The following is a 13211-nucleotide window of genomic DNA, read 5'->3' as shown; positions in this document are numbered from 1 at the left end:
ATATTTGGAGAGAGAATTCTACCTGGCTTCCTTCTCTTTTTCTTCATTTTGTGTGTGTGTGTGTGTGTGTGTGTGTGTGTGATTTTGACATCTCTCTTTTCTTTTCTAGTTTGCTCAATGGGCTTTGGAGAGATGAAATGAGTCAGAAGATGACAATACACAAATGGAAAGTTTATATTTCCTATTTCGTTCATTGTAATAAAATTTAGTCATTTTAGTAAATATATTTCTTGTATTAAAACTATGCATTAGAAAGTATATACTATTTATAATAGCTAAGACATGGAAATAACCTGTGTCTATTGGTAGACGAATGGGTAAAGAATATACCATGAAAAATTGCTCAGCAATAAAAATGAAAGAAATTCTGGCATTTGCAACAACATGGATGGGAGTTCAGGGCATTATGCTAAGTGAATGAAGTCAGACAGAGAAGGACAAATACTTGTATGGGATCTTTAAAAAAAATGAACTCATAGAAACAAAACATTGGTAGCTGCTATGGGCAGAGGGTAAAGGTGGAGAAAATTGCTGAAAGTGGTCAAAAGGTACAAATTTCCAGTTAGGATACAAATAAGCTCTGGGTAATGTGCAGCATGGTAGCTGTTATTAACAATACTGTATTGTATATTTGAAAGTTGTTAAGAGAGCAGATCCTAAAAGTTTTCATCAGAAGGAAAAAAATGGTAACTACATGAGGTGATGGATATTAACTAAACTTATTGTGCTAATCATTTTATAATATCCACATTAATTATGTTATACACTTTAAAAAAGGAAGAACATATTAAAGATACTGTTCATGTCCATCTTTCTTGAATACATTCATAATCTGAACCATTTCTGATGAAATCATTGCATAGTTCCTTTTTTTCCTGAGAGTTCTCTTTATAATTTCAAGAAATGAATATAATTACAATAAATGTATTACATGTATGCATTGTATTTACAATAAAATAACATCTTCTATAAAGACATGAAGTATCTTTTCCTCTCTTAGTCCCCAGTGACAGTCTTACTATTATTATTTTTACATGAAGGAGACAATTCCCTTAATGTTTGCCACAGCATGAAATTACAAAAGCTCAGCTTCAAGAGGAAGTTTCCTGAATTATGTAGCACAGTTTTCACTACACCGGTGCTTTTGTGATATAATATGCTATTGATCTGACAGACATTGGAAATACCATGAGAGAAGAACATTGTATGAACTCACAGTGAATTTTTCTTCAGGTACTCAGAAAACCTATAATGCAGATGTTAATGTCAGTCATTTCTGCATTCGAAGTTATAATGAGGAATTTCTAGAACTTGGAAATAGTCAAAAGGTGATATTTTCAGTGAAGTAGCAATCTTTGTGTAAGAAACCCTCCAGAAATTCTGAAACTACAAGAGTGGTCATCTCTGTGTGTCTATTGACTAGACAACTCTAGAATTTAGTAAATTAAGTTGTAGAAAATGGAGAGTAATGCAAATGATTATTGGCCATTGCAACGCAAATATATTTTGCCCAATAGAAACATGATTGATTTTGTGCTTCACAAAAGATGACCCCAAATATTACGTTTTATTGTCCCATAGGGTATAAACCAATTTTGATGTATTAAAATATTATCAGCATTCCTGACTGATTATATAGTACATATCTATATCTGTATCTATAGATATCTATATACATAGCAGGCATATATAGATATAGATACAAGTGAAAACATATAGTTGTCCTTTGAATAATCCTTTTAACAAGTGTCATGGTCTTATTGCTTTCCTAATTAAGGAACTGAATAAAATGTTTGAGCGTGTCATTTTATATTTTACGAAGGAAATGATTTTACCTTTTGAGAAGAAAAAAGGTAACATATACCATACATAAATACACATATATGTGCATGTGTTAATTTGTGTGTGACACTTCCAAAATAAAATTTTTGTAATTTTGTTTGCTAAATTCCTTTATTTTACTCTATAAAAACATTGTGGCCAAAGATAAGCTAAATAAATAGTGTATGGTATTTTCTTTGAAATATTTTGTCTTGAAACTTTTTAACAAAATGCCATATATATATATATATATATATATATTTTTTTTTATCTTCCCCCTATGTGAATCCATTTGGATTGTAACATTGATAAGAACATTTTTTATGGACTCTGGGGCAAAAAGAGCTTGTAGCTCACAGCAATATTTGGGGTGCAAATGAAATTGGAGTGAACATCTAGCATATCTTTTTTTTCTAATCAAATATGTCACAAACTTTTAGCACACATCTTTGTTGATATAAGACAACACAGTGACATACTTTTTACTTTAAAAAACTCCACTGATCTGCTGAGAAAAGCAGTTGTTAGTATTGTGGAGAGGATTTTGTCCACAGATTTTGTGACATGAATCGTGCTTCCTTGGTTGGAAACATCATGCTGATGATTTGAACTTTACCTTTGATTGTACTGAGGAATGTCAATAAAGAGATGTCAGCTATTTTCCCATTAATATCCCTGTTTATCTTACAAATAAAAATGGTTGTCCCCAATTGAGTATACAGGAAGCATTTTCCAAATTGCTACGAATACACTGAGGTCAAATCTGAGCAGGAGAAAGGATGTGGGAATGTACCATATTATACCAGAATTTCCTAAAGATTAAATCGGTATGAAGAAAATAATTTTAGGGTAAATATATTTATTTTGACAGATTTTTTAATTGAATGTATTTTATATGTGTTATAGTGCCTACTGGGTCCAATGTATTTAGTTAAGCAAGTAACTGAATAAAAAGTAACATTAAATAACAATGACTATGGTTCTCCCACAAAAACAAAAACAGACACAGACATATGTACTTGTATGTGTGCACCTTTAGTATATATTGATACATAATATCTATGTCTGTATTTAAATGTAAAATATATATGTACATTAACACATATCTTTAATACACAGTACCTACGATAGAAACATACAAAATTAAATTTATATCAACTATTACTTCTATTTTAGTAATTAAATCTTATATCAAAAGAGTCAGGCCATATTGAAAAAAAAAGATTTTTTTTACCTTGATAAAAATAAAATTGTTTAACGAAATTTTGACATGTGTAACTATTTTGAAAATAATTTCTATGCAATTAGTAAGTCAGGTCTCAATTAGATTGCTAGATACTTTATAAACCAAAATATGTTGACATCTTATCTATGCTTCATACTCATTTTCTAGATTTTGCAAGATTGGAAATTAAGAATCTGAAGCAAATGTGGGAGCAATTATCAGAATTTACAATATCAAAGTAATACAAATCCAACAATAAAGAATGGTTAAGTTAAAAACAAATACTTGATGGGATATTGTGAATCCCTTAAAACAACTATTATGAAAATTCTGTATAAATGGAAAAATACTATTGACAAAATCAAACTGAATGCTGTAGAATACAAAATGGTATCTATCTAGGGGTGCCTGGGTGGCTCAGTGGGTTAAAGCCTCTGCCTCCAGCTCAGATCATGATCCCAGGGTCCCCAGGTCTTGGGATCAAGCCCCGCATTGGGCTCTCTGCTCAGCAGGGAGCCAGCTTCCTCCTCTCTCTCTGGTTGCCTCTCTGCCTACTTGTGATCTGCGTCTGTCAAATAAATAAATAAATAAATAAAATCTTTTAAAAAATGGTATCTATCTAAATGTATTCATGCATGTGAAGAAAATTAGAGAAAAATCAATTTGTTATTAGGTGGGGTTTCTTCTTCATATCACAAAATGGTGATATATATATATATATATATATGCATTTTTAATGAAATAAAAGTGAATAGAAATAACAAGTCATGCAAATGTAAATAGTTTTAACATTTAGTCTGAACAAAAAGAATTCTATGAGAGCAAATGGATTTACAAGGAGGAACTGAGGGTAAATACTCTGTTTTCTCTTTATATTCTATGTTTTCTGCCACTTTTTCCTTCTTGCCATAGTTCTCTGATAAAAACAAATAACAATCACAAAAATCCCTGAGTTCTCAGTGCCTGAAACAGTTGTCTCTTTTTATAGGCAGCTGCTAGTACTTGCAAGAAACTCTGGACTCCATCGTTCCAACACAGTGCTGTTCAAACTTAACAGTACAGGTTCAGGTTAAATTCTTGAAAGTTTGTACACCTCACTGTGGAATTCGGTACTTATTCTCAGAATACACACCCAACAAACAGAAGAAACAGAGAATCACCTGAGCAAAGGATGTGATAGGGCAAGTTGCTTTAGTGAAGCTAGGAGGAGAGCCAACCATATACTGAAAATGGGTTCTGCACAGGTTCTCCAAGGAATGCATATATAGTACATCTCCTCTGTGTCTGATTTTCAACAACTGGGCCGAATATGGAGATGAAAGGTATGAGGGGTGGAGGCTGCAGAGAATTCATAGGCAGTTTTGTTTGAAATTCTGCTCTACTTCTCAGGGCAATTTCATCATTAATTTAATATATTACCTCTCATAATGTAAGGCTAAATATGGTATCTGCATATATTCCATGCTACATTCAATGCAGAATTACCTTTACATAGCATCAACTATTTTTAAATTGTCCTTGGACATTTTTTTACACATTAGGGAATATATTTTGAATGCCATTGATTACACCCCAGAAGATGGGGCAAAGCCATGGTGACGCACGCAGCACAGAACAGGAAGGTGTTTTTAAAGAGTATAAACTGGGATGCTTGGGTGGTTCAGTTGGTTAAGCATCTGCCTTTGGCTCAGGTTGTGACCTTAGGGCTCTGAGATCCCAGGGTCCTGGGATCAAGTCCTGGCATCAGGCTCCTTGCTCAGCAGGGAGCCTGCTTCTCCCTCTGCCTGCAACTTCCTCTGCTTGTGCTCTCACTCTCTCTGACAAATAAATAAAATCTTGTTTTAAAAGATTTACTTTTTTAAAAGAATAAAAGATATATATATATATATATATATCTATATAATATAAAATATATAACAAATCTCTAAACAAATTATTTGTGAAAACATATATTCTCGTAAAATGTATTTGTTAAAGTATCACTATAAACATAGTACAATAAAATAAAATAATATAGTACAATAAAGTGAGATAATTTAATTGATGCCACCGACCAAGTCATCATGTATCCTACAAGAAAAATACACTTCCAAGCATTAATAAATGATTATTACAATAAAAATAAAGATACACAGTAAAAGGAAAGATATACCATGCTCAAGAACTAGAAGAATTAATATTGTTAAAATGTATATGCCACTCAAAGCAATCTTCAGATTCAATACAATCCCTAAAAAAATACCAATAATATTTTTCATATAACTGAACAAATACCCCTAAAATTTCTATGGAACCACAAAAGACCCCCAAATAGCCAAAGCAATCTTGAAAAAGAACAAAGCTGGTGGTATCATGATCCTGAATTTCAAACTATACTACACAGCTATCTTATACAAAACAGTATGTTACTCTCACAAAAATAAACACATAAATCAATGAAACAGAACAGAGACCTCAGAAATAAACCCACGTTTATATGGTCAATTAATCTATAGCAAAGGGGGCAAGAATATATAATGGAGAAAGAACAGTCTCTTCTATAAATGGTATTAGGAAAACTGAACAGCTATGTGCAAAAGAATGAAACTGAACTGCTTGAAAAATAAATTAAAAATGTAATAAAGACTTGGGGCGCCTGGGTGGTTCAGTGGGTTAAAGCCTCTGCTTTCGACTCAGGTCATGATCCCAGGGTTCTGGGATTGAGCCCTGCATCGGGCTCTCTGCTTAGCAGGGAGCCTGCTTTCCTTCCTCTCTCTCTGCCTGCCTCTCTGCCTACTTGTGATCTCTGTCTGTCAAATAAATTAAAAAAAAAAAAATTAAAAAAAAATGTATTAAAGACTTAAATGTAAGACCTGAAACCATAACATTTCTAAAAGAAAACATAGGCAGCAAACTCTTGGACATTGGCCTTAGAAATATATTTCTGGTTCTTTTTCCCCAGGCAAGGGAAATGAAAGCAAAAGCAAACAAATGGAACTACATGAAACAGAAGATGTTCAACAGATATATGGAAAGAATGTAAATTGGTGTAGCCACTATGGAAAACAATATGGAGTTCTCTCAAAAAATTAAAAATGGAAATAACACAGGGTTCAGTAACCCCACTTCTGGGCATTTACCCAAAGAAAAAGAAAACACTTATTTGAAAAAAACATATGTACTCCCATGTTCATAGCAGCATTATTTACAATAACCGAGATATGAAAGCAACCCAAGTGTCCACTGATGAATGAATGGATAAAGAAAATATGAGGTACCCATCTACACAATGGAATAATACTCAGGCATAAAAATTATGAAGTCTTGCCATTTGTGACAACATGGATGGATATGGAGGGTATTATGCTAAGTGAAGTAAGTCAGACATAGAAAAATGCCCTATGGTTTCACTTATATGTGGAATCTAAAAAGAAAAGAAAACAAAACAGACATTGATTCATGAATGCAGAGAACAAACTGGTGGTTGCCAGAGGAGAGATGGGTAGGAAGAGAAGAGAAAAAGGTAAAAGGAATTAAGAGGTACAGACTTCAGTTGTAAAATAAAGAGGCCACAGGGAGGATAAACATAGCGCAGGGAATATAGTCAGTAATACTGTAATCACTCTGTATGGTGACAGATGGTAACTATACTTACTGTACTGAGCGTTTTGTACTATATCTATAATTGTCGAGTCCCCATATTATACACATGAAACAAACATAATATTGTATGCCAACTATACTTCAATTAAAAATAAAACAAACAAATCAATAAAGATACTCCACCTTGGCTTAAAAAGTTTGCCTTATAGCTATTGTTGCAGTTGTTCTACAAAATGAAATTTTTAGTGGTAACAAACACAGGAGGGATAAAGGAACGCTCTTCTTATTCATTTACAAAACATAATTGACAATTATGAAATGAAATCTTTAATATTAGATGCATTTCTCTACTATAATCTAGCTTTTTTTTTTAAGATTTTATTTATTTATTTGACAGACAGAGATCACAAGTAGGCAGAGAGGCAGGCAGAGAGAGAGAGAAGGGGAAGCAGGCTCCCCGCTGCCCAGAGAGCCTGATGTGGGGCTCAATCCCAGGACCCTGGGATCATGACCTGAGTTGAAGGCAGAGGCTTTAACCCACTGAGCCACCCAGGCGCCCCATAATCTAGCTTTTTAACTCTTTTTTTTCTCCTAATTATATTTAGATAACATAAGCACAAACATTAAAGTTGTAGTATTTTTCACACACTCTCAACATTGACTGACTCAACTGACTCAATAACCAGCCTTCAACCTTACAGACAGTGGAAGATGGAAAGGAAATAGATTTGAACGTCACTGGGCAAGGTTTATGAAAATGGCATTGGCTGATACTGGAAATGATGATTTTATCCAGACTCTGCCTCAAACTCAATAATGGACAAAAACTACAGTTAAATTCTATTCAAGTTATGGCTTTGACTATGAAATGTCAAAACAATACAGTTCCATTGTTAGCTAGACATATACTTGTACTTCTCCTGGAGCAGGTACTTTTGGGCAGCGGGCAGGTACTACAGGAGGAAATTGTATGTCTTTTCATTCTTCTCATCCTCAAAATGGCTAAACAAAATAATAGCAGTACGAAGAGATTGAAGCACACACCAGAAGAAAAATCCCAAAGAAGGGGTTCAAAATGGATTGAATCACACATTACTTTACCTGTACCTTGTATTTTCCCATTAACCTTTAAATATTATTTTGCAGATTAAAATTTAGGCCCAAACATCAAGAAGTGATTCTTTTCTCAAGTATCAGGCTAGCGACAGAAGTTTCAGTTATTAGGAAATGTTCAAATTTGAGAATAAGTCTGCTCCATTTTTATAGCAATATAAGTCCCTGCAGGACGGGCAAATTCCAACAACCTGGCCTGACCATGACTTCCTCTAGAGCAGAACAAAACAGCATGCCGTAAAGCACTGAATCTTGACTTGCTGGGGAAGGTCACTTCAGTGCCTTTTGGGAAATACTTTAGCCATACTGACACCACAAAAGTAAAAATCAAAGTGTTTGAGGGGCAGCAGCAATAAGGCAATCATTCCCTTTTCTATCTCTTCATAACATCAGTGTGACAAATCTTTTACAGTGAAAATAACTCTGAATTGCCCAAAGGCTGCCAGGTGAGAAGACACAGTGTGGCTTTAGTTTAAGGGCAGATAAATAGGTCAAAGGGTTTAGAGGAAAACCTTTTCTTTTTACCAGATGCTGAGTTTCCCACTTAAAACAATTTTAAAAAATCTCAACGGCTAGAATTCAGAATGATAGAAGTTCACTTGGAACTATTCTAATCATCTTTTTTTATTTAAGATTTATTTATTAATTTTAGAGAAAAGAGAGAGTGAGAGAGAGAGAGTACAAGAGCAGAGGAGAAGGAATGGGGGGCAGAGGGAGAGGGGGAGAGGGAATCTCAAGCAGACTCCCCGCTAAGCACCGAGCCCGACATCCAGGGGCCCCCAATTGTCTTTTTTTTTAAACAGTATGATTGCCATACTTTTTCTACATTTGTTTCAGATGTACAGTATAAAGATTCAACAATTCTATATACTACTCAGTTATTATCTGTCTTGAAACTGTGGCTCATTACGAGATCTTAAACGCATTTTGACTCTAGCCCTTTTATATTCATATGGGAAGCCCTGATTGGGTGTCTACCCGTACAAGATGCTGCATTAGATGCTGTGAGGAATGAAGACAAAAAGGGAATGGTCCTTGCCATTAAAAGGTCACAATCCAATGGCTTTCAAGTTTCAAAGTTAAAGAGAAAATATTCTAAAAGAACCCTGAATTGTGAACTATTGTGATCACCTCTGTACACCCGTGCCTCTTCCTTTTTCTAATTCTCTGTTAGCAAGTCTTGGCGATGAGAGCTTGAGAGAGATTTTGAAGTTACCCAAAGAACATGTGGATGAGAGAAACAGATTTTTCTTTGAAGCTTAGAGTTCAAATGCAACACAGAGTCTGTCATAACAGATTTGCAAAGATACATGAGGCAGGCACACTGCGCTTAGGTCACGATTACTTGGATACGTTTTAGACTTTATTAGCCTTTTTGAAGCAAAAATAGATCTTTATTGGAAACCTAAATAAAGGCAGTCTAAAAGGCAAACTGTCAGTGTCCCAAACATTCTAGGAGAAAAGAAATTTTAACAAGTAGTGATAACAAAATTAATTAAATATTGAGCTTTTACTATTTTTCAAGTACTCTGCTAAGTGTGGTCATGTGCATTCTCTCATTTATTCTCCCTAACAATGAATATTTGAGTTAATCGAGCCTTGTGTATTTTACCCAAGTCAGGTAAGTGGTAGGGTTAAAACTCACTCCACCCATAACTCCTCCTCCCTTTCTCCCTGAATCTGGTGTCCCTTCCATATATGTGTGTATATGTAGCAAATGAATATGTGTAGCAAATGAATGTGTCAGATGTGTGGCCTCTTTGCCTTTTTCTAATTCCACTCAAGAAGTATCCAAATCACACCTGGGTTTTCCTACCTGAAAGTTCAGTGCTGGTAATATGGACATTGATTATACTTGTTTCTTGTGGAGTTTTTTCTAATGGAAACCAAAACGATTCTCTGTAGATAAGTTAATATTTTAAGAAGAGGGATTTGGTTTAGTTGCAAGTAATAAGTACTAAGCTAGGGTTTTGTTTTGTTTTTCCTTTGAGTTCATTTATTAGTAGCAAGATGAAATATCTTTCAGAATCTACAGATTAGCTGTTGGGAGGACTACTTTTATCTGAAAGCCGTTTGAAATCAGAATTGCTATGTCCATGCTCACTTTTCTTCACTTATCACATGGCCACTTGTATCTCATCTTTTGTGCATTGTTTCTTTGTTTTGTTTGTTTTTTGCAAACCAACTTTCTCAACTTTTCCATGTACTTAGCCACAACTCAGGATTATATTTGCAAGTATTTGGTCCAACCACAGTCAGACTGAAGACAGATTTTTTTTTTCTTTTTGTATCTCAACTATAGTATCTCAGGAGAAAAAAAAATCTGAATTATCCTTTTTCAAAATTCATCCCTCTCTACTTCATGGTGCCAAGGTGTGACATCATGTAGTAGGAATATTGATAACAGTCATGGGCGTGAGGCTGCTGCTCAGAAAAGGGGGATTGTATTTTTGGAAGACACCCTGAAAGATTTACCACTATCTTATGAGAAAGGGATATAGATCTTAAATATTTTCAGCCACTGAACATCGATTCATGCTAAATTAATCAGCTAAGACTGCTATCTATCAGACTCCATGACCATTCAGATAATGTATCCATCTCGAGGGCCTGATATCCCCAACCGTTATTGGACGTGACCCTCTGGATTTCAAAATAATAGCCCAGTCCCAGCCTGAATTACCTTGGCTGGGTCTTAACTCTCTATGTAGTATCTTAACTCTATTAAGAATATGGAACTGGAAAGGCCCTCATAATAATTTATGAGTCTGATCTTCCAGGCAATCTATGGTGGAATAAAGCATTCGTTGGCAAATGATAGTAATAGCTGTAAGACAGTCTTAAGACACATATACACATATTTCCAAATACCTAGTTTGCACAATGAAACATATATGTTATAACATATCTTGTGCTTTTAGGTACTTAGGAAAAATCGGAGGAACAACTTTCTCAGATTTACCACATCAGGAGAAGCAGTCCAGAATCCTTTTATAGAATATATGTCACTAACTGTGAAATTAAATCAATACTATTGTCTGATGGATTTTAATATGATATATGAATGTGTGTATATATATTTATATTTTGTATTTTTATGTAAGAAAAGGAACAATATTTCCATCAGAAATTTTCCCTTACCTAGTGTGCAAGTAGATCTGCAAGAAGAATGGCAAGGGCAGATCATCAAGAGCAGTATGCCTTAATTAGTGATGTATATAAATGAAGGCTCACGATCTCATGTTCTCCTCAAGCACAGTTTTGTTGGTGTAAAAGAATGGAAGGATTGACAGCGAAAGAAAATACATAGGGTTGATTCATAAGCACTCAGCATAATCATTTTCCTCTATTCTTTCTTATGCCAAATAACTCTAATGTTAATGGAAAGTTAGGGCAAATTCATGGGTTAAAATATACCTTTTATTAATACCAAAATGCTATGTAGATGATACTTGTAAGTAATGGCTAAGAAAACATAAGTTAGTGATAACTATTATACTGTATCATATCAAGCTAACTAATCAACGTTAAGATTTTGCTCTGATGAATGTAAAGCACAAGAGAAAATGGAATCTGTATTATTAACTTCACTTCAGACATCACTGGTTTAAACTTGTCTTTACACGGAGCTTTGAAAAAAATCAACCTTGGATTTACAATTGATGGCAAAGTGAAAATATTAAAGTAGACTATATCATACACATATTAAGTACTTACTTAACCAATAACTATGGATGATTTTTACCATATTAAATTAGCCTTTTTTTCATATTTTATGGGGGTTTAAATGGAAAATGGTTTCTGTAAAGAATTATAAGTTCATTCACATTTGATAAATATCAATAGTTGCTTAAAACATTTAAAATTAATAAATTAGAAGACAGAGGAGCACCACCTGTAGAATATAATTTTTGAGTTACCTCCAATCACTGAAAAGGTAACTGACTGGTATTTCTTTGTGTTAGTTATTTATATCAGACTTTACTTCTAGAGCTTTAAAAAAAAACCAAAAACCTGTCTTTTGCTCTAAATCATTAAATTATCATCCCCAAATGGCATCTGTAAAAATTGCATAACAAAACATAAAAATATTGTATTTATATAGTTTATACAACTTAGATTATTACAAAAGTTCAGAAATATCGGGGTTTTTTGGACACCTCTTTCTTACCTGTTTGTGAGCGTGGTCATATGAATTAATGTGATTGTCAAACTCTTGATGCTTATAGTACTGCTTGTCACAGAGTTCACAATAAAAATTGGCCTTCAGATCTTCCAAAGCTTTTGCTATGGTGTTCTCTTTCTCAGCATAATCCTAAAAAATAAAATTTCAAGGAAGGCAGCAATTAGTTCTTCCCTTAGTTGACTTTGTTCTGACAGTAGTCAATTTCAGCATAATAATTAGAGTTAGAATATAATGAAAAAAAATAAAGCAAATTCCAGAAAACTAAATCAGAAGAAATTATGAGCTGAGGAGAATAAGATTAACTGAAGAAGCCAAGATAAATGGCAGGAAGAACAGCAAAAACATGGAGAAGCTAACCAAACAAGGAAAGAGAAGCCCTTGCTTGAACAAGTTCCTGAGCCCTGTTGGCAAAGAAAAAAACAAAAATCATACAGTTATGTTGATTCAGCTGCTGATTTCTGGCAATGGCTTAGTTAACATAAACTTGTAAATTCTGAACATCTAAGCTGTGTCCTGCATGAAGAAGCCCATATTGGTGCACAAATATTCAAGTTTCGTATTTTTGTTTGCTAGTTTCTTTAAATATCTGGAGAGTAATTTATTCATCTCAACTAGATTTCATTTGACTAATGTTTTCATCTTGACCCATATCATTTTAAGTTGAATTTTCAAAAACTCTCTACATCTTTAGAAAATGAGATTCTTTTCTGCAAGTTATTTACCTAAACTGAAAAGGACTAAACTATATATAAGCAGATTGCTTTCATCATGTTCACAGTAAATAAAGACGGCTATATAATCAAACCCCTGAAAAAATGAAAAACGTAGTCAGTTAGCATTAGCTTTCATTTACAAGACATAAAATAGCAAAATGTTTATGGCTTTTAGGTTTTCTTAAATCTAAATTTACTTTCTGTGTCATGGTTCCTTTAATGTTAATGTTGTTAGACATAAATAAATTATACATATTGAAACATTGTTCAGGTCTTTCGTTAAAGTGCTGAGATGAAGACTGAATTTCAGTTGCTACCACAGAATATATTATGCTTCTAACTTACAGATACTTACAGATTGAATTCCTTTAAAATTCAAATTAACTACATATTCAGGCCTCTAATGTGTTACTGTAAGAAACTAACGCTCTCAGGCACTGGGATATGGAGATGAGATGACACAGTCCTCTCTATGTCAATGGCAATTATCCTTTCTCTAAATACACCAGCTAAAAAGGACTCATAGTTTGAATGTTTAAATTGCTTCCACAAAATATAAATGTGGTTCACT

At 33.9% G+C, this 13211-nt stretch overlaps 1 protein-coding gene across 1 annotated transcript in view; it reads right to left on the bottom strand.

Annotated features, from left to right (window-relative positions):
* The window catches only part of LOC111159448 (zinc finger protein 804A), a 285204-nt gene that overhangs the window by 51294 nt on the left and 220699 nt on the right, over positions 1-13211 (bottom strand). Inside the window, exon 2 of the mRNA XM_022522302.1 lies at positions 11913-12056. Coding sequence (XP_022378010.1) covers positions 11913-12056 — 144 coding nt within the window. The remainder of the gene's footprint in view (positions 1-11912; positions 12057-13211) is intronic.

Source organism: Enhydra lutris, unplaced genomic scaffold (assembly GCF_002288905.1).
Source record: "Enhydra lutris kenyoni isolate GAN:26980312 unplaced genomic scaffold, ASM228890v2 scaffoldscaffold1, whole genome shotgun sequence".
Classification (NCBI taxonomy): domain Eukaryota; kingdom Metazoa; phylum Chordata; class Mammalia; order Carnivora; family Mustelidae; genus Enhydra; species Enhydra lutris.
This window is presented reverse-complemented; position numbering and strand designations above follow the sequence as displayed.